At 38.7% G+C, this 20,471-nt stretch overlaps 2 protein-coding genes across 5 annotated transcripts in view; one reads left to right on the top strand and one right to left on the bottom strand.

Annotated features, from left to right (window-relative positions):
* Positions 1-2,177, bottom strand: part of moxd1l (monooxygenase, DBH-like 1, like) — a 5,771-nt gene extending 3,594 nt beyond the window's left edge. Inside the window, exons 1-3 of the mRNA XM_035678527.1 lie at positions 1,908-2,177; positions 1,669-1,815; positions 283-435 (exon numbers count right to left, since the gene is read on the bottom strand). Coding sequence (XP_035534420.1) covers positions 283-435; positions 1,669-1,815; positions 1,908-2,177 — 570 coding nt within the window. The remainder of the gene's footprint in view (positions 1-282; positions 436-1,668; positions 1,816-1,907) is intronic.
* A 4,163-nt stretch (positions 2,178-6,340) lies between these two features.
* Positions 6,341-20,471, top strand: part of snx9b (sorting nexin 9b) — a gene marked incomplete in the record, with an annotated part of 14,806 nt that continues 675 nt past the window's right edge. The window contains 20 exon segments of one of the 4 annotated variants that reach the window (XM_035678523.1): positions 6,341-6,661; positions 8,400-8,486; positions 9,457-9,531; positions 10,557-10,688; positions 11,334-11,411; positions 12,475-12,637; positions 14,092-14,127; positions 15,234-15,372; positions 15,686-15,770; positions 16,052-16,177; positions 16,795-16,912; positions 17,003-17,133; positions 17,353-17,456; positions 17,551-17,654; positions 17,843-17,920; positions 18,141-18,217; positions 19,042-19,131; positions 19,694-19,808; positions 19,899-19,990; positions 20,152-20,471. In XM_035678523.1, the coding sequence (XP_035534416.1) occupies positions 6,650-6,661; positions 8,400-8,486; positions 9,457-9,531; positions 10,557-10,688; positions 11,334-11,411; positions 12,475-12,637; positions 14,092-14,127; positions 15,234-15,372; positions 15,686-15,770; positions 16,052-16,177; positions 16,795-16,912; positions 17,003-17,133; positions 17,353-17,456; positions 17,551-17,654; positions 17,843-17,920; positions 18,141-18,217; positions 19,042-19,131; positions 19,694-19,808; positions 19,899-19,990; positions 20,152-20,199 (1,890 nt within the window). 4 annotated transcript variants of the gene reach the window in all.

Here is a 20,471-nt window from a genome sequence, read left to right as displayed (position 1 = left end):
AAATAAATAAATAAATAAATGTAACAATATGCAACTTGTGTTTGGATGACTGCAGGTATCAGAATTATATTGATTTTTAAAATTGTTTTCCATCCATTCATTCATTCATTCATTCATTCATCCATCCAACTGCAATGTATTCCAGCTTCTGGTAAACATTATACTTAATTAGATAAGTGAGCTAGAAGGTAAAAAAAATTTGAAGAATCTACAAATTTCCCCACAATTTCCACAAACGTGTGTTGTCTATTGTTGTAATAACTATTTTTGAATTATTCGTACGTTTTGCACTGAGGCACTGAGATAGTTGGGGTTGGTTACGATCGTTCTGGGAGTGTAGCTCAGCAGGTTGACTTCCTTGGTGCCTCTACGGCTCTGATGGTAAGCGATGTCATCTGTTAGTCCATAGGCATAGATCAGTTTAATGGGTTGATTCTATAAAGGAGATGGCAACAAATAGTCAACAAATATGATACAATACAAGCAACAACATGAAAGCGCTTTTAATGGGGGTTAAAAGACAATGGTGTGTTCCTGTGTCCCAAAACTGAAAAATCAAGTCATTCTTTACTTTAAAAAATAGGTATTTTTTAAATTCAAGAATAATGTAGCAGTAGTACAAATGATAAAAAGGCGCAACCACAAATGTCACTGCATACAGCCAGCTTTTATTTTTCAAAAACGTATAGCATTTCAGGTGTTCAATGCACAACAAAATCTTGTGTTCCTGCTTTTGTTGTTGCCATTGTCTTCAAATCTGAAAACACCCAACTGAATGAAAGAATATTCTGGTGGACCTAACAAAAGAACATATATAACAGGGTTTACATGAAAACAATCAGGAAACCTGAGATTTACATGAAGAATTAGATCAGCAACACAAAAGACTATAACATTACAGATAATGAGCCACCACAGTGTAGAAAAAGTAAAGCTTGTAATGCGTGGTGTATAACAAGTTTAAATGGCATGTTGTTGACAAGGTACGTTGGTTAAATGGCAAAAAGGGCATTCAGATCCACAACTTCAGTAAAAGTACGACACTGTAACAATACTACAATTCCGTGTATATTATTTAGCTTAAGAGGTAGGATAATTCTTTCGACCCATAAAGGAACACTTAATCCTTCGGTTTATTAGAAAAAGAAAGAATCAGCACATCTGGAGAGAAGACATGGTTTTCACTGGACAGAAAGTATAAGTATAAAAAGAAAAGTAGGCTAAATAGTAACTCCTGCTGCCAGACAAATGTTGTGGAGTAAAGAGTACAATATTTGGGATGTGTTGGCATAACAGTATATAGGTGCGTGAAGTGGAAATACTCGTGGAAAGTACCTCGAATTTGTACTTAGGTACAGTACTTGAGAAAATGTAGCCTACTTAAGTTGTTGGTCTGTATACACAGAACAGCAGCAATATTCCTGCATTCTTACAAAACATAGTTCATCTGTTTGATTCATTTTTCTGATAATTTTTCTGATTTTTCTGACATTATATAGTGAAGAAATTTCCAATCTCATCTTAATTATGTGATTTAGCAATGAAACTTGACCAGAAGAAATAAAATAGTCTTTTATAAGTTTCTTTTTACTTAAAATAAAGTTGATATTTTATGTATACAATAATGCGGCAGGTGCAAAGTTGGGAGATAATGTCTGAATGTCTTACAGTGATATGGAAGTCTTGGTTGTCACACGACTGAATGGACCTCTGAAAAGTCATGATGGTTTGACCTTCAGTTTCAGTCACCGACAGGAGACTGTAGCTCTGCTGCTCGTCCACCAAAGGCATGGAGTTACTTATGGCATAATAATCCTAATGGACAAAAAGACAAAACTCTCAGACAGCACAAAGCCTGATCTTGGCCTAACACAATGTTATGCTGTTGAACATGGATGATGGCTTACTTTGAAATAGCTTCCACTGGGTCCAAGTCCCCCGATGACAATATCAGACCCCTTCATGCCTCCGTTCGTACTAAAGCCAAAGCCCACCCAGCCTGTTGTGTTGACCACCAGTTTGAATGTAATTTCCCCTTGCACGTCATCAAAGCCCCATTTCAGGCAGACCATATGGTTCTGGTCCAGGTACTCCATGAAGGGCATGTTAAGGTCCGATGCCCCTGCTCCTTTTGTACAGACCGAGAACAGGTAAAGGAAAGGGAGCAGAGAGCGCATGATGTCTCTCTGATGGTAGAAATCTTCGAAATGAGCCCTGTGTCTGCAGAGTTGCCAAATACCCTCCCACCCTCCTCTGACACACCTGCGTCGCTAGATGAATTCAAGTGATACAGGCAAAAAGTGCTCAGTCATGTAGCATTTGCCCATGAGAACGACAAATACTGTATATAACTTTTTTTCTGTGGTCTTAATCACATTCAGATGTCTGTGCTAAAATTCACTATATTTCTTCAAAAGCTCACTCTCAGTGTTAAATGTTCACTGTCTTTGATGTCAGATTAGTGAAAACCTTCAGCCTACCAGTAAATTAATTTCATGTTATTCCACATTCATACCCTCTTTCTGTCTCTCTCAACTTGCTGTGGTTCAGGTGCACTGCGGATTTTGAACTGTATCCCCTCTCAGCTAGTCCACCGTTGATATCAACCTGTTCCACCAGTTCTTTCCCACTGACAGACGAGTGAGACCACAGCTGGCTTCAGGTGTTTGATATATGAGGAGGTGAGGAGAAGGGAGCCAGAATGAAAGGTGTACAATACCTCTCACTTTGGCCAAGGTTGTCAATTTATTGACAAAATGAAAGCAATACCTCTTAACAACACTTGTTTGCAACACCAAAACAATGTCATTTTATGGGAATGAGTGATGAGTGATGTATTCAGATACTAAAAGTAATTGTTGCACTCATATTATTGTATTTATTGTATATCTTTTCAAATCAGAATGTACAGTGCACACACTTCTCTCTAGGGCTGCAACTAATGATGATATTCATTATAGATGAATCTATCGATAATTTTCTTGATTTATCACTTAGTTTGTTTGGTCCATAAACTGTCAGAAAATTATAAATAATGTCGATCACTGTTTCCCAAAGCCCAAGGTGAAGTCCTCAAATGTCCACAACCCAAAGATATTCACTTTACTGTCATAGAGGACTAAAGAAACCAGAAAATGTTCACATTTGAGAAGCTGACATTTTTAATTAATTGGTTATTAAAATAGTTGGCAGTTAATTGATTGATCGACTAATCGTTGCAGCTCTAATTCCCTCTCTCTCTCTACACGTCAACTGACATTTTTTCTTTTCTTACTTTTCAATTGACAGTTCAAATACTGTCTGCTGTCACTCCTCACATACCAGAAATACTGAAAATATTTTCAAGGAACTTACACTCTGGTGCTGCAACTTAACATTTTAAATGCTTTCATCTTTTACACTTTACCTGACGGTTGCTTTTAGTGCTTATATATGTTCTCAATGTGCCTACATGCAGGGCTTGTCACGCAACTGTCCCAGATTTTAGTTTTTTCTTTTCATTCTACATAATGAATATAGTGTAATAACTTTCAGTAACCCAGATCACTTTATTTTACTCATTCTTGATGGCCATATAAGTTCTGCTAGTTGTTCCCTGCACAGAATAATCTGAATAAAACGTTGAAATCACCCTATGGTCACTATCAGTTTTCATTGTTGCGTTACAGTTGAGTTACAGTTTCTTGTTTCTAACTATTTACTATTTACTTACTATATCAATGAATGAATCCCTGCAAACTAGTGCAAACCTATTCAAATTAGTTTCTGGTGGCGATGGAAATGTACATACACACACTTTGAACATTATTAGTTTAGTAAAAATAATCACAAACTCACTACAGACAGATCATATGTTTGTAACATTTGTTTGTAAGTACAAAGGTCTGCACACAGTACAAGAGGAGAGGGAGAGACCCCAGTGCTGTTGGGAAAGGAGCTCTGCACAGCTCTCTCCCATGTATGGGAATGCATTACAATATATTTTAATATTTTCCCTGATGGTCTGAAAAAGTTGCTAAATTTGTCGCTAGTGGCTTTTTAGAGATTTACTAAGAGGGTCTGAAAAGTCTAAATCTAGTGAGAATGTTGACAACTTGGCCATACTGGACTCTTTCTCTCTGTGTGACTGACATAGCATAAGACTCCTGCTGGTGCCACCTCACATTTTAATATATGGTATAATATAATAATATATTATAATATATAATATATCCCATAACACATAACTGTAATAATTATAGGTAATGATACATTTCTCTACTGTCCCATAACTGTCCCAGACACTCTATCTCTGTGTCCCAGGTGTTTTTCTTTTTATTATTATAAATGTCTTTATTTTTAATGCTTTCACCAATTTCACTTTAACACAATAAACAGTTTCAGTGATTCAACTACAACTGACACTTGAACTGCTTTTTCCTTTGAGTGCAACTTCTATTCTATTCTATTTTATTTTTTATATTTTAACTTTATTCTATTCTTCTATTTGTGTGTTGTCTAAAGGGAGTCGGGCAAAGTACGTTTTTCATTGTAAACCACTGTGTTTCCTACATGTGATAATAAACCTCTTGAATCTTGAAACCTCTCAAATCTAATAAATCTCTCAGTCGCCAGCAATTAACATTTTAAGGCATTTTAAGCTGTTAAACTGTTTGCACCTGCAATTTTCAGCTGTTAAGCTGTTTGCACCTGCAATTTTCAGCTTAAGCGAGAAGGCTCAAATTTTCAGGTTTTGTAGTCAAGCATAATGAGCTGGACCAGATAAACTGGATGCATGGGGAAAATAACAGGGTGGGGGAAATATCTGACCACAGCCTACACAATGTGCAGTCACAGTGCAAATTCAAGGTGCTTATACAGTGTAATACTCAAAAAGAGAACGCCATACAATTTTTTTCTGAGGTATCATCTCAATGTGATAAAAGTATCTTTGCGTCATTGTCTGGTCTACTGCCCGAAGTCGACCAAGTACTGGGAGGATATTTTAAAAATCTTCCTAATAGTGGTTGGTCTGACATTGTATCCTGACCACAAGCTAATTATCTTTGGCACAACAGAACAGAGGCCCCGAACACATTAAGGAAGCCTCAAAGACTGTTTATTGATTATGGCCTCATAACTGCAAGGAAGGAATACATTTTATTTATTCTACTCTGTTTTCGGTTATTTACTCAATTCGTAATTGTTTATTTGGGGTTTTTCTATGTTTATTTGTTTGCAAATTCTATTGTTCTATATTCTAGGTCAGTGGTTCCCAACCAGGGGGTTGGGATCACCACTAGGGGTCACAAAAGCCTCATGAGGCCTTCTTAATTTTAAGGGGTGTAAGAAAACTTAAAAAATATACAGAGTAGGCCTATATATCTGCATTTCACCCAATTCTTTGAAGAAAACAAATTGTAATTGTTATTTTTAAAGTTTAGATTATTATTAAAGATCTAAACTTTGAAGGCCAGAACACAAGCTGTTCAAAATGTATAAAGTTTAAACAACCAAAAAGCTAATGAATGTTTACGCAATGATAGAAAAGGGGTATTTTAAGGAAAAAGGTTGTAAACCAGTGTTCTAGGCTATTTAGTTAATGTTATAGAAAGGAGGCAACAGAATTGTGTCACTCAGATTATTGGAAATGCTTCTATAAAAATATATATGACAAGAAAGATGTGAGCTGGACTTTGATTTGATGGCCATAAACTTGGACAGTAGGCTATGTGTCCGACACTGACCACACACACAGAGAGAGATATACAGATATCATAATGGACCAGGTTTGTAATGTAAAAGCACATTTAGCCCAGCAGAGGTCGACTGCAGCATAACACACACATTCAGGGTCACTCCCTTCAGCCGTTGAGCCAGCTGTTAACAACATTCACAGTACAATAGCTGCCTCAGATTAAAATAATAATAATAAACCGGAACTTTAACCACTGTTTGGTTTCAGAACAAGAATGTTGTCGGAACCTCTGAGCGTAGTTTATCGTAGCCTATTTAAAGCGACTTGTTAACACATAAAAAAAAAAACGAATTACGATTATGAATAAAGATTTTAAAAAACTCTAGGGTTTTTATATTAGTTATTAAAGCAAACGCTTGAATGGTTGCTACTATATATTTGAGTCTACTGGACATATCTGCAATTTGACTGATGTTATTATTACTATAATAAAAAATATGAATAAAAAAGTTATTAACATTAACTGTTTTTTTAGCTGTAAAAAACAGCTTGAGTGGTTTATGGATTAAGATTAATTTATTGTTGAGTTTTATTTGAACTAGTCACGTCTTGGAGGGCCATATCGCATCCAGACTACCTTTCCGGTTTCTCTCCGCGGTGCAGGTCACTCCCTCCGCACTGTCAGCTCTCTACGCGCTTCAAACTTGCAGTCTCTCTGGAAGTAGTCTGTTCTGTTCCCACCGTCTCTCTTTTTCCCACCACCCACAGGTTTTTTTTTTTTTTTTGAAGTGACAGACTGTTTTAGTAATGTGTTAAAGTGTGTGTGTTGCGGCGGCTGTACACCGGGAGGAATCACCGTGTTTTTTCTTCGCGTTTTTTAGTTGAGAAGCTGCGGGGAAATGTCCAGCTGAGGATTGGAAATCCTGAAAACCGCAGGGCCTGTTTTTGTAATGATTGATCAATGCTTCGACAATGGCGGTAAAGGTAAGTCAGACAACTTTCCTAAGACGATTTAACGTCAACCTGAGTGTATTACCTCCACCAGTTCGTCCTGACAGTTGTTGTTTTACAGATAAAATAGCGGGTTATGGACTTAGGCTCACACAGAGTTACAGTTTCTCGCATTAGGTTTACAGTGGACATTTCACTCGATATGCGACATATTAAAGACTCAAACATATTTTAATACTCTGCTTTTGGACTCGTGTAATGGACGCCAACAACACATTTGTGTGCAGTAAATGTGACACGACTGTTTTTTTGCTGTACATGGAAAATGTGTCTCATTAAGAAAGTGTCTTGTGACATTTTACTACCTTTTCCAGTGCGGGTCATTTCTACCTCCGCGGAATTATGGGAAATGTAGTCGCGTGTGTGGGTGTTTGTTTATTCAGTACTGTATGTATGTATATGTGTGTTTATGTGTGTGAGAGAGGGAGATTATCTATTATACAGTGTTTTATCTTCATTAATACAGTAAGTTTTAGCAGCATGTCCTTAGTAAAATAATGTGAGTTACTGTTACCATTAACAGTATTAGCAGCCTATCAGTATTAGTATTATTACTGTAAATAGGTGTGTAAATCCAGGTTTATTTTGATCACAATTTGCGGTCCCATAATCCTGCCCATTAAAGTTAAACAACCCCTTCCTGATGTATTTTATCACGTGTACTCTTCTTGTAACACTGTTTGTCTGATATGTCTCACCTGGTTTTAAAGTTCCTAAAATTACCTCTACTTCTTTTCAGTCACTCAAAAATATGGAATGGATTTCTCTTACCTGACTCTACTCTACATTCTCAGTGTATGTGTACTGGAGGATTTCAGTTTTCATACTGGACCAGGATTGACTTCCAAACTTCTCACAGAATCGTGCTTGTTGTTACACGTGTCACATTTAGAAACTTTCCCCCTCCTGCAGATGGATGTGAAAACAGCTTTCTAGTGTCAAGCTGTCAAAGGTCAAACCCGAGTGAAGTACTAAAACTGTAAAGACCTTTTTTGGTTAGATTAGGACTGCAAATCACACCATACCCCAAGCAGACTTCAGAACGCAAACAAAATGCTTTTACACTACATAAAAATAACAAATGACTCCTGGGAGGTGTCAGGCTAACACTAAAAAAAGATCTCTGTTCACGGAAGTACAAATAACCTTGAATTCCATCTCATTAGTTAATGAACAAGTTAATCAGATAGCCGAGCCCTGGGAATTTGGTCTACTTGGATAAGACATGGTATGACATTTTAGTTTTAAATAGGAAGTGGCAGCCTAAGTGAATTTGCATAGTCAAAGTTATGAAAATAAATGTAGGAAGGCCTGAATATCAACCATGAGCTGAAGTCACATTTAGAGTATTTTTCACTCTGTTATCTCTCATTGTTGCATGTATTTGTTTGGGTTTGTTGTGTACGCCTCTGGGGGGCCAAGGGGGAAGGGCTGATTAATAGTTGTGGGTCAGTGTGTGAATAACTGCAGGCTCCTGTTTTGAACTGAACCAGGTAACGTGATGATTCTGGTCTTGTTTTTGGTTGATACTAGTGCCTAGTGAAGAGTCAGCGCAATATACCCAGAAGAACTAGTTGGGCCTGTTTTCACCGAACCCTGATTTCACTGCTATTGGGTGTGTTGCTGTATACGTGGACATGCACACTGTGCAACTCTGGGCTGTCTTCAAACACGCAGTAAATCTTTGGTGTTTTTTCTTGATTGTGTTCAGGCACAAGTTTTATATGACTTCACTGCTGAGCCTGGAAACAACGAGCTGACGGTGAAGGAAGGCGAGACAGTCACTATCACCAATCAGGTAAATCTATACAGGCAGCATTCATTTGTATGTGGGATAGTAGTGTTATGCAATATCTCTCCTGCTGTATTGCGGTTACCGTTTTGTGTTATGTATTGTTTTCGTTTAGGTTATTTTTTTACCTCTGCTGGGTTTTTTAAATGTACTTTAGAAATAAACTTGATTTGATTAGTTTTACCCTAAATTTTTGTATTGGTTAACTATTATAGCTTTTTGTGTTGTAGCCTCAAATTGAAATGTCCGTGTGACTCTCCTGTCAACTCACATGATCTCAGGTTATCTATAAACGGTCAGTGTCACAAACACGTACAGACGAAGGAAGGGAAGGGAGTACACATGATGTCATTGTAGCTAGTTGCCAACAGTTCAAAGGTCACTCACTGTGTGCTGACCTACATATCTTTCTAATCAAAGTCGCTCAGAAGCCAATCTGGACCTACTGTATGAGGAAAACAGAGTCTTTTTTCCCTTCACTAAATAAACTGACTGTGAAGGAATTGTTCCTGGGAGCTTCAGCGTGTTTACAGATACTTGTGGAACCTGCTAATTGTCAGCTTTTTTGCTCTAACCTTGAATGACATGTAAATGGGAAACTTGTTCGGCTTAATTTCAATGAAGAATTAAGAGAAACACAATAAGGTACGCTAACACAGCTATTTTTTTTTTTGCAGCACATTTTTTGCTGCAGGTTTCTGTACAAATGCATGTGCATGTCAGATACTTTACAACAGGTTTAAAAAGAACATCATTACTCGTAGCAATGTGTCCTTGCATCAGAATTTAATCGAATGAAAGTAAATTTAGGTGTAATCAGGTTACTGCCATGCATTTTAACCCATTCTCAGATTCCCTCCATATGATTTCTTTTTCCCAGTAGCCTGTTTTTTGTGTGCATGTGATGCAGACGCCCACTCTCTGTAGTCTCAGTCCTTTATGCTCACATGTTGTTTTGGGTGTCATTCTGTTTCAGAGTATCGGAGGTGGCTGGATTGAAGCACAGAACTCCAGAGGGGAAGTCGGACTGGTGCCAGAAGACTACATCGAGGTAAGATAGACGGTCATTTAGTGTATGGTGGTGATTATTACATCTCACATCCTTCACTCTATTTGAAATACATTCACCTCCAGAGAATGAAGCTGTAAAGACATCTGCTATGCGGTCAAGAAGAACAATATGTACTATCTACATGCAACCAAATATTTAACATTTCACCCTTTCTATGCCTCTATCAGTTAGACACTTATCATTAGAGACAAGGATGTGTTTCTGCACTAACTGCAGACTGTGGTGCCGACTGTTGCCTGAAATCACAACAGGATGTGCCTCCTTCAGGGTTTTGCTGATTAGGGTGTTTGTCTGTGTGTGTCCATTTTGATCCAGCAACTGACTTCATCGTGAGGATATGATTCACTATAAAGACATGCACAAAGAGACACAAATGGAGTTTGAGTAAAAAATAAAGTCATTAAATTCTGTTAAAAGCTTTAGCCTCACTCTAAACAACAATGTAGTATTTGTGTGTACAAGAAAGAGATATCCTCTGTCTGCTTTACTTAGCAAACAAGCTCATGTGAATGTGTGTGTTTCTGACCTTAACTCACCTCCCCAGCTGCCCCCAGACTGTTTTGATTTTTCTCCCAAATCATAAAAACCCACTGATGACAATTGCACTTGTAGCTTATGTAATATCTAATGAAAAACACCAGGACGTGTTTCTCATGCAGCTACTTTCTATTTCAGTGCTCTCTACTGGTAAAAAATAAGATCTGCAAAAACAAGATGTCGAACTAACAAAAATAGCCAGCAGAATTAAGCATGGTGTCTTCATATTAAGTGGTAAAGCAGATTTAAATATGTAAACTGAAGTATCACTAGCCAGTGCTATCACACTTTGGATAAACAGAGAAAGTTAAAAACTCAGAGTTTGCAAAGCCAGGGAATACCAAGGAGTCAGGATCACATTACCACAGAAGAATGTAGTACCTTTAAAAGTCATTAAATCACACTGAAATATCTGGTTTTGTTCTGCTAATAGGACTCTTTTCTGTCTTTTATCCTTTCATTTGTAGTTCAGGCAGCAGGTTCCATCGTTCCCAGGTGCAGGAACCACAGCACCTACCCCAAGTTTTGGAAATGTTGCACCTCCAGACTTGTCCATCTTTGATGCCTATGCGCCCCCTGCAGCACCAGCACAGAACCAGGTAATGCACTCACCTAATGAAGATATGGGTATCATATCAAACGCCTGTTGTTTTTACTGACCTTTAGCCAGACTATTATATTATTTGTACAGCTTTAAAGTCAGTGGCACAGACAACTGGGGAAGTAATAGTAAATACCCACAACAGTGCCATCCACAGTGTACCAGCCATGTCAGAAGTACGTGTGCTGGGGTGATGTTGAAGAAAAAGCAGAAGCAGGCGATGACAGAGTTTTACTGACGTTCGTGCAGCTTGTGTGAACCCCACAGATGCAGAAGTGAGAGCAGCTGCTGTAGGAGATATTCACCGTGGTCATGTCATTTATAACTGACGCAGGTTTTAGCTCGAGTAAAATAGAACCAAGAGGAAACAAGTGCAGTGAAATCTTTTCTCGTTGGTAGGCAGGAAGTTCCACGAATGTGAGTGTACTGCTGGATCAGTAGAAATTTGGGCACAGTGAGTGTTTGAGTCAAGGCAGGAAATGTGTCAGCCATCATCCCTCACCCCCTCCCTTCCTCCACTCACTCATTTTACCCACTCCCACTGTCGCACACACACAAGCACATCTATATCCAGCATCCCCTGCTGAGTGTGAACCTTCACTGCTGGCGCTTTATGATGATGTCACCTTCTTTTCCCCTCAAGGTGGATGCTGGGGGCTTAAGTCCCCAGCCGGATACCCCCGACACCCCAGTTTCCCCCTACCTTTCGTCCCCTGATGAGGTAACTGGTAACTCAGGGGAGGTGGGTGGTGTATGAGGCTAGTGGCATGAAACCAAGCCCTCCACCCTCACCCATTCTCTGCCCCAAGCCCCCTCCTCTCCGATTGGTCTGCTCTGGCAAATTCCCCCTCCTACTACTACTGCCTGCAGACAGCATGATCTCACCCTCTCCATTCACCTGCACAGTGACACGTCACCAATCAACTCCCACACCTTTTATCTCGATTGTATGAATCAGCACCACAGTGAAACTTTGAAAGCTCAAAGCTTGGAGTCAATGACACATAATTGACTAATCACACTGACGAATCATCAGACCAGAAAACAAACATTTACACCAGATCATGATCAGAATCTCATAAATAATCTTCAAAATTGTTCACTTTTAAATAAACTGTGTATTTATGTACAGTGACGATGCTGGAAACTTCTGTTCGAGTGTTGTTTCTCACTACAATGCTGTGTTCACTTTTGTTGCAGCAAGTTTTTGTGAAACTACTGGCTCATTTACAGTACTTTTTCTTTATTTCTATGTGCATTATGTGGTGTATTAACTGACCCTGCACTAGTTGGGTTAGCATTAAGCTTACAGCAACCTACAAAAGGCACACAAACACTTATTGCATGCCAATGCCCACATGTTTTCATAGTGGTCTACACAGTATGTCTGCCTTGCAAGCATGGCATGTAGTTGCATTTTCAGTTTGTAAGTACTGTAATAAAACAGTGTGTGTGGACTTGAGAATGGTAGTGTTTGTGTGAGTCTGCACATCATTATCGGCATGTGTCATTTTTTGGATATGCAATATTTTGTGTTATGTTGATATTTTTAATGGCTGCATATGTTAAGCAGCATTTACAGACATTTACACTGTCACTTTGATTAAACAGATACCCTGTTAGAGGCCAAGTCTGCATCGTGTGGCATGTTGTTTTAAGTCTCCTGTCAACTTCTTATTAAACAGACTCCAAACTAGACTGGACTCTCCTCTCTCTCTCCATACTTGATCCGTCATTTCTCTTCTTCTTTTGTCCCTGACATTTTCTCTTTCCATCTCTTCCAGGCTAGTAATGGTAATGATCCCTGGTCGGTGTGGAACGCAGACCCCTCGGGGGGCACCAACAACAACTGGGCGTCCAATCCAGAGGGCACCCAGACTGGGAAGAGTGCTGCTGACCCCTGGGGATCCATATCCCAGGGCCACCCTCAGGCTTACCAGGGCCCTGGTAAGAAAAAGCTCTTAAATTAGCAACCATGGCAGATGTTGAAAGCATAATATGTGTCAGTACAATAAAATCACCGCCTATGATTTTGTGCAATGTCTAAAGAACTTTTAATCTTGTGGTTGTAGTTGCACTACTCAGTTCTTCTATTCGAAACCTCATAATAATTTAAATTAGGGAAATGAAGACTACACTGCATAGATTTGTTGTGATGGTCAACAGAATAATTGAAGATAATTCAAATGAACTAACAGACATAATACAAAATATGTTGTGCTAAAAACAAATTACAGAGACTCTACATGGTGATGTCTTAGTGTGGTTGCAGGCACGGGAAGTCACACACTGTTTTCATCTCTTGGCATCATTATCTTGCTAAACAGTTGAGTGAACTGTTTGCAGATAGTTTGCTTTTTTAAACTGTAGTTGTGGGGAGAGGGTAGAATGTGGCTGCAGTGGATGCTGTTGTTGAAAGCAAAGACTTATTTCTGAGCCCTCAGGAGGTGTGAGCTTAATTAAACAAATAATCAAATTAAGCATCTTGTATAACACGACACTGCAACACAGTTAGATTGTGTGGTTTGTGAATCGTGTTGTACGTTTCTAACGGCCTAGTCTGTTGTCAGAATAAGCTTTCTGTTGGGATGCTTGATTTGGATTGTTTTGATAGAGGCAGCTACATCACAGAACATTCAGTGTTTTAGTAAACATATTGTATAAATGTTCTTGAGTTTTTTGACCACGATCCAGTTCCCCAGACATGTGATAAAAGCTCTCTGCATGGATGGAAAATGTAAGAGCAAGATTAACTGTGATAAGTTTCTTGGTCATAAGACAGCAGATTTAACTAGATAAGGATTTCAATATGTGCTTAATGTCTGATGTTTTCCTGGTATTTTTAACCAAAACAAGTCAATTTTTCACAGAGTGAAGTATAAGTCAAGTACTCTTTTAAATAATACTTAAAATCAGCTTTCTTAGATTACCAACCATATAAAAAAAGGATATTTTTGATACTCGGGACAGAACACTATTTCCTGTCCTACATTGAGAATATAGAGTAAAACCTTTATTCTGCAACTATAAGTAGTTTGGTCCAGTATTTATTATTTGCAAGTACCATTCCACTCCAAATATGTTACAGATTTGGAGTGACTTTAACTCCCAGATGTGCTGCTGTTCAGACGTCTGTCTCTGGCCAATCCCTCCATACCGATGCTCCAGCATGTGGACTAGACAATCATGTCATGATTCTGTTTTTGCCAGACTGTGGAAAAGTTAGCCTCACGCATGACTCAGAAGGACAAATTACTTGACCTGTTTTTTAAATTCTCCAGTTGTTATTGTAGAAAGAGAGCTGGGGAAATATCTGTTGAGGAGAAGAATTAACAGACTCTTCATTTCTTTCTTTCTTTCTTTCTTTCTTTCTTTCTTTCTTTCTTTCTTTCTTGCCAAAGACATCTACCCGTACCCTTACCTTATTGATAACACAGGTATCCCCTGCATCACCTGGTGGAAGCTTTTTCCTAACTCTTGTGTGAACTGACAACAAGTATTCATGAAAAGAGGTTCCAGTAAATGTTTTTTGGAAATGATTTACATTCTTGAAAGCATGTGTGTGAGGCATTCAGTTTGTATCTTGACATTAACACTATATTTACTACGTTATTGTGAAAGTGCCAGCTGTGACTGACCCCTGAAATTTAAGAGATTTCTGAATGGATTGTATTGGATTGACTACGGATTTTTGATACATTTTTAATGATGAGTTTTATAAAGAGTTCTGTCCCACAGCATGTCTGCCCTACAAAAGACAGAAAGCAGTATCTAAATACAGAATGACATTTATGGATTTTAACTTACATTTTAAGCCTGGTTAACCAAACTTTGTAAGATATAGATACATTGTAAATTCAATGATTGTTTTACTCTCTACTTTCAGACAATTTTGAGGGTGCATGAAAAAACCTTGAAACATTTAGGAGAGATCAGTGGCTCGGATTGCCTTTCCTGCTTTGCTAAGCTAGGCTAGTCATTTTTCAGCAGGACTGTTAGTTTATCTACCTTTTTGTTTACCCATCATGGTCAGATTTAGCAAATATTTAGCTACAAAGCATTTTCAACAGGAAACAGGTGGAAAAGAGTAGTTTCAGGCTTCTGCTAGCCTTAGCTAAGGCTTCAAATCAGATTATGGCCTTAACTCAATTTGGCTAAATATGCATTTTGGCTTTGTAGGGCAGATGTAATGTATCAGTGCACTTATTATTTCCTAACTTGCCTGTTGTGTATGTGTGTGAAAATATTTTCATTAAGGCCAAATTCAGATAAACTGTGTCTATGTATTATTTTGTAGCATTTAGGGATGGCCATGCCAGAATTGATCAAATCCTTTTAATGTCCATCCCTGCTAGTGTTTAATTAATATTACTAGAACAGACACTGCTGTTTGTATCAGGTAATCCTCAGCAGTGAATTTTCACACAACTCTTACAGCCGGGTTCTTGTACATTTCAGCGTTGTACAATAGGTTGTTGGAGAACACAATGTGTACTTTGAGTGCTTTTAAAACAAAACTATGTGTGCATCTATTTGCCATCAGGAGCAGAGGATGATGAGTGGGATGATGAGTGGGATGACATAAAGTCCACTGGAGGTTACGCTGAGTCAGAATCTGGAGAAAGTGGAGCAATGCAGAGAGGAGGAGCTCATGCGTCTTCAATGAAAATCTCCCTCAACAAGTAAGACTTAAGAAGGAAATACACTTCCATATTTTGTTTTCTTATAAACAAACAAAGGTTATATTTAAATTCAGTGTGACTCATAGAAATTGAACTTACTTTAGATCTGACGAAGCATGTTGCCACCAACTGTAGGTCAGTGTGAATGGTGTCTGACTAAGAATTGTGTATCCTGGTCAAAAACTCCACAGGAAACCTATAATGAATATGATACTGAAATAATTTATTAGTTGTTGTTGACGTAATTACGGCCACACAAACACAAGTCATCAGGACCATCACTTTTCAAACTTTTCTCTCTTTCTTCGAGCAGGTTTCCTGGGTTCTCTAAGTCTGGGCCAGAGCTCTACCTCCTATGCAAGCAGCTCCCCAAGGGCAAAGAGAAACTACCAATCTATGTAGGTTATGTCTTTCTTGTTATATCAGTGTTTGGGCTGCAGGGATTCAACCTATCTGACCAGACTGAATACAATATGCACTATCAATACAAGACATTAAAAATCAGTCATTAGCACTGTTTTTGTTATTATTGCAGTAAAAGATGTTATATTTCCAGCAGTATATATTGAGTAGTATTCCAGCAGGTTTAAACTGGTTTCCTCTGTTTACTGGTGTGAACTTGTTTGTATGCTATAAAATCCAGTGTAGCTGGTTTCTAAACTATTTGTCTTATGCTCAGCTGGGAGAAGTTGGCCCGGTGTGGTCTTACCCAGAAAGTCAGCTAGACTGTGTGGTGGCTGATCCTAAGAAAGGCTCAAAGATGTACGGCCTCAAGAGCTACATCGAATACCAAATCACGCCCAACGTAAGTATCCAGTAGCATTTTCAAACGGACAATATTTTTAACCTGGGGTTAAGATAAAGTTTAGGGACTGTATATAGAATACAAATAATATTTTGAGCTTGTGAAATTATGTTCACAAATAATTTAACCACCTGCAGTTGTGTATCACCTTTAGTGTGCATTCTACACTGAATGTGAGAAAAAAAGGCATGCATGTATCTGAATGTGTGAATTTGTCAAACAAAACAACAAACAACTCACAACTAATCTCACAACTTAAAGATTGTGAGACAGTGAGGTTTCACAAATTCTGAGAGATGGACACACACATCTGTCTATGCAACACTGAAGTTAAAACCTGAAATGAAACCACGCTGGTGATATACAGCTGGAGGCTGTGAAATTATTTGTGAACATCATTTCACAAGCTCAAAAATATTTATAACTCTTATTTGCCGCTATACAAGTACTAAAAATATATTCCATATGTCATAGAATTTTTGCTTATAAACCCTGGTGTATATCAATTATCTGTAGCTGTGGAATCACAAAATCATATTCTGCCTGTGTAAAATAATGATGAAGTGTTTTGCCCGCTTCATTTACAATGTTTATAACTCCACATTATTTGTTTGCAGACCACAAACCGACCAGTCAATCATCGATACAAGCACTTTGATTGGCTGTATGAGAGGCTGCTAGACAAATTCGGGTCAGCCATCCCCATCCCCTCTTTACCAGACAAGCAGGTGACAGGTAAGTGACGAACAAATGTAAGACACAAAATAGATCAACATTGCTGACAACAACATTAAAAGTGTTTTCTGTGTATAATGTCTGCTCCAGGGCGATTTGAGGAAGAGTTTATTAAGATGCGTATGGAGCGGTTGCAGGGCTGGATGACCAGGATGTGCAGGCACCCAGTCATTTCCGGCAGTGAAGTATTCCAGATTTTCCTCACCTACAAGGATGAGAAGGTGGGTTATTCCTCCTTCACTTCTTCTCCCATGAGCTTTTGAATGATCTGTGTTTTTAATATTACTAAATGATTGAAAGGTCCTGCTTTTATTAATAAAATCTAACATTTGATGAATAATTGACCTGACTGTATGTAGAAAAGATGATTTGCAATTATTAAAATTCAGGTTCAGTGTTTTTAATATTGCTTAATTAAAATGAGCGATTCATTGGTACAGGACTGGAAAACGGGGAAGAGAAAAGCAGAGAAGGATGAGACGGTGGGAGTGATGATCTTCTCCACGATAGAGCCTGAAGCTCAAGACTTGGATCCTGTGGAAGTGTGAGTTTTAATCAAACTTTACTCTGAACCACTGCAAAAGCACAGAAATGAATCGCGTGGCTGACTGTATGTCCACATGCTAATCCGTCCATAGGGAGCAGAAATGTGAGCAGTTCAGCAGATTTACCAAAGCCATGGATGACGGGGTAAAGGAAATCCTCACAGTGGGCCAGGAGCACTGGAAGAGATGTACAGGCCGTACGTACACACAGCGCTGAAGCAAAATAAATGTTTTACTACACACAGGCCACACCTTCACTTTGTGCTGTAATTGCTGTTTATATCAAAGAATGGTTCATAATTATTAGTATTTTGTCAACACACGAAAAAAACCATTCACACAGTGTGTCTGTTGGTGCTCATGTTTCATGTCTTCCCCTCCACAGCTTTGCCAAAAGAGTACCAGAGAATCGGCAAAGCCTTCCAAAACCTCTCCTCTGTCTTCACCAGCAGTGGATACCAAGGTACAACAGTGAACACAAATATGACATCAAATGTTATTTTGCGTGACTTCAAAAGATTGCTGTAATCAGCACATGTAGTCATCATAATGGTAGTAGATGCAACTTACTATGCAGTCTTTCATTATGTGGAAATCTGTAGAAACAAATCTGAAAACAAATCGACACACAGATAGTGCTACTAAACATGGTGATTACACATTTAACCCATTTCCTGCTGTAGGCGAGTCAACCCTGACAGATGCCATGACAGCAGCGGGCAAGACATATGAGGAGATAGCTCAGATGGTGGCAGAGCAGGTAGGTACTGTCCCTGTTGTTACACACTGTAATACCACTGCCTTAAAATGTACGTATGTGCCTTCATGAACAAGGCAGAACTCTGGCTTGTTTCCTCAGAGGTTAGTTTAAATTTACACCAACCACCCTGTCAATAATCACATTATCTCACAATGTCTGTGAACATTTCCTGCTTGCAGTCAGTGTTTACATCCTAGTTGTGGTGTTTTATTGACCCTTTTAACCAAGCGTCCTGCTCATGAAGTCTGTATCTGTAGGGGTAGAAGCTACAGGAAAACATATATCTAGTGTTTCCTGACGCTTGTTTTGACTTGTTTTATGAAGTTTGCCAACATGGTTTGTAATAAAATCAAACTTGGGCCTTTTTTGATGTTCCAGCAGCTTCCAGAGGGAGGATTCATCTGGTAAGCTTATGCTGCTCCTGTAGAATTGTTGGCTTTGGTTAAGCAATGTCTGTGATAGCAATGGTGAAAGCCAGTGGCTGCACATGGATTCATCTTAGGAGGCAAAACAATGCAGTCTATTTGTTGCACTAACCTGTGGGGGCTGCATACAGCCTTCCTTAAATAAATTCAAGGATATGGGAAGAATAGGGTGTGGAATTTTATGTACATTTAGCCATCAGTTAAATATTATTAGCTCCTCTTTTACTGAATCTCTTTTGTCCATTGGACGCGTGTAAAAATATTACTTGGAAAAGTTATTCCTGTGTCGTAATGTTTCCCTGTATTCTTTCTTATCACTTTTAGATCTGTTATTTCCTGTCTTGTGCCATTTAAGGTTACTTTTATCTTTTTTTGTCTCTGTGTTTGCTCCTTTTACAGCCCAAGAAAGACCTTCACTTCCTCATGGAGACCAACAATGAATATAAGGGTCTTCTGGGATGCTTCCCGGACACCATCGGAGTCCATAAGGTACATCAGGAAATGGTTACACAAAGTTTTAAGACTTCTTTTAGTGTCAACTGGCTCTGCAGCAGGAGCATATATAATATGTATTTAAATTTAAAAAAGAGTCAACACCCATGTTAATAAATCATTGACAATTAAGTTTAATATATTGTTTGGCTACTGATGCTACAGTTACTTCCTGTTGACATAGTTGATTACTTTTGATTGGACAGCGCTACAGATGTTTCCTAGCAGCCGATTTACACATTATTATTAGTCTGTACTGGCTAAGACATTCCTGAAGTCTTAATAGTGTAACTCAATTCAGTAAATCACTAATGTAGAAAGTAGCTATTAGTTGCTAAGGACTTAGTAAGGAAAAGGAACACACAAACCTGAAAGGATTTATGAATAGCTGGTGCAGCATAGTCCACAACAAGACATTGTGAACATGTGCTTCTGTTTTTAAGATATCAGGTTTTCATTTAGCTTCTCTTTAAATTCCTTTACCTCATCTGGATTTACATAAGTCAAATGGTCTTCTGTCTTCATATAGTGTAACTGAAGACTCTTTAAATTCTTGCAGGCAGCCATAGACAAGGTGAAGGAGGCCGACAAGCTGGTGGCCGCCAGTAAAATTACCCCTCAGGACAAAGTCACCATGGCCAAACGAGTCAGCACCATGTCTTACACATTACAAGGTAACGCACTCACTGAGAAACATGTAAGCGAGAGAGTTTATTGTAACTTGATCTCTGATTCACGTGGTTTGCCACCTTCTTCTCTCGCAGCTGAGATGAACCACTTCCATAGCAACCGTATCTATGACTACAACAGGGTCATGCAGTTGTACTTGGAAGAGCAAGTCAAGTTTTACGAGACGGTAAGGCATTTTTATCGACCATCTATCACAGTAAGATTGGAATTGGAGTCTGTCCTTTTTGTTGAATATTACCTTGGTAGCAGTTGCAGAGATACTAAACCATTACATGACCACCCTCGGGTTTTGTATTGATGTGAGTTTTTCTTCGTTTGAATTGACAGATTGCTGAGAAACTGAGACAAGCGCACAGTCAGTTCACTACAATGTGAAAGCAATGGCCTTCAGTCTCGCACTACAAGACAAGAAGAGTTAAACCAGCTCAACATCCAAAATATTCTTGCTTACACTGCATTCTTTTCCCTCCCTTTAATTTAAATTTCACTTCTCTCTTTCTCTCACTCTTACCTCATCTCTTCCATTACTACTCATGCCAACAGTCCCAGCTCATGGTGTTGCTTTTGTCCACGGCCCTTGGACGTCTATGAACAGTTAGTGTGCAGCAGCTGAAAAGGGTTTGACACCAGTTTTTTTTTTTTTTTTT

Source organism: Morone saxatilis, unplaced genomic scaffold, assembly GCF_004916995.1.
Source record: "Morone saxatilis isolate NCDOM2014 unplaced genomic scaffold, NCSU_SB_2.0 Contig7, whole genome shotgun sequence".
NCBI classification, from domain to species: domain Eukaryota; kingdom Metazoa; phylum Chordata; class Actinopteri; family Moronidae; genus Morone; species Morone saxatilis.
Note: the sequence above shows the minus strand (reverse complement) of the source record. Positions and strands in the feature narration are given on the sequence as shown.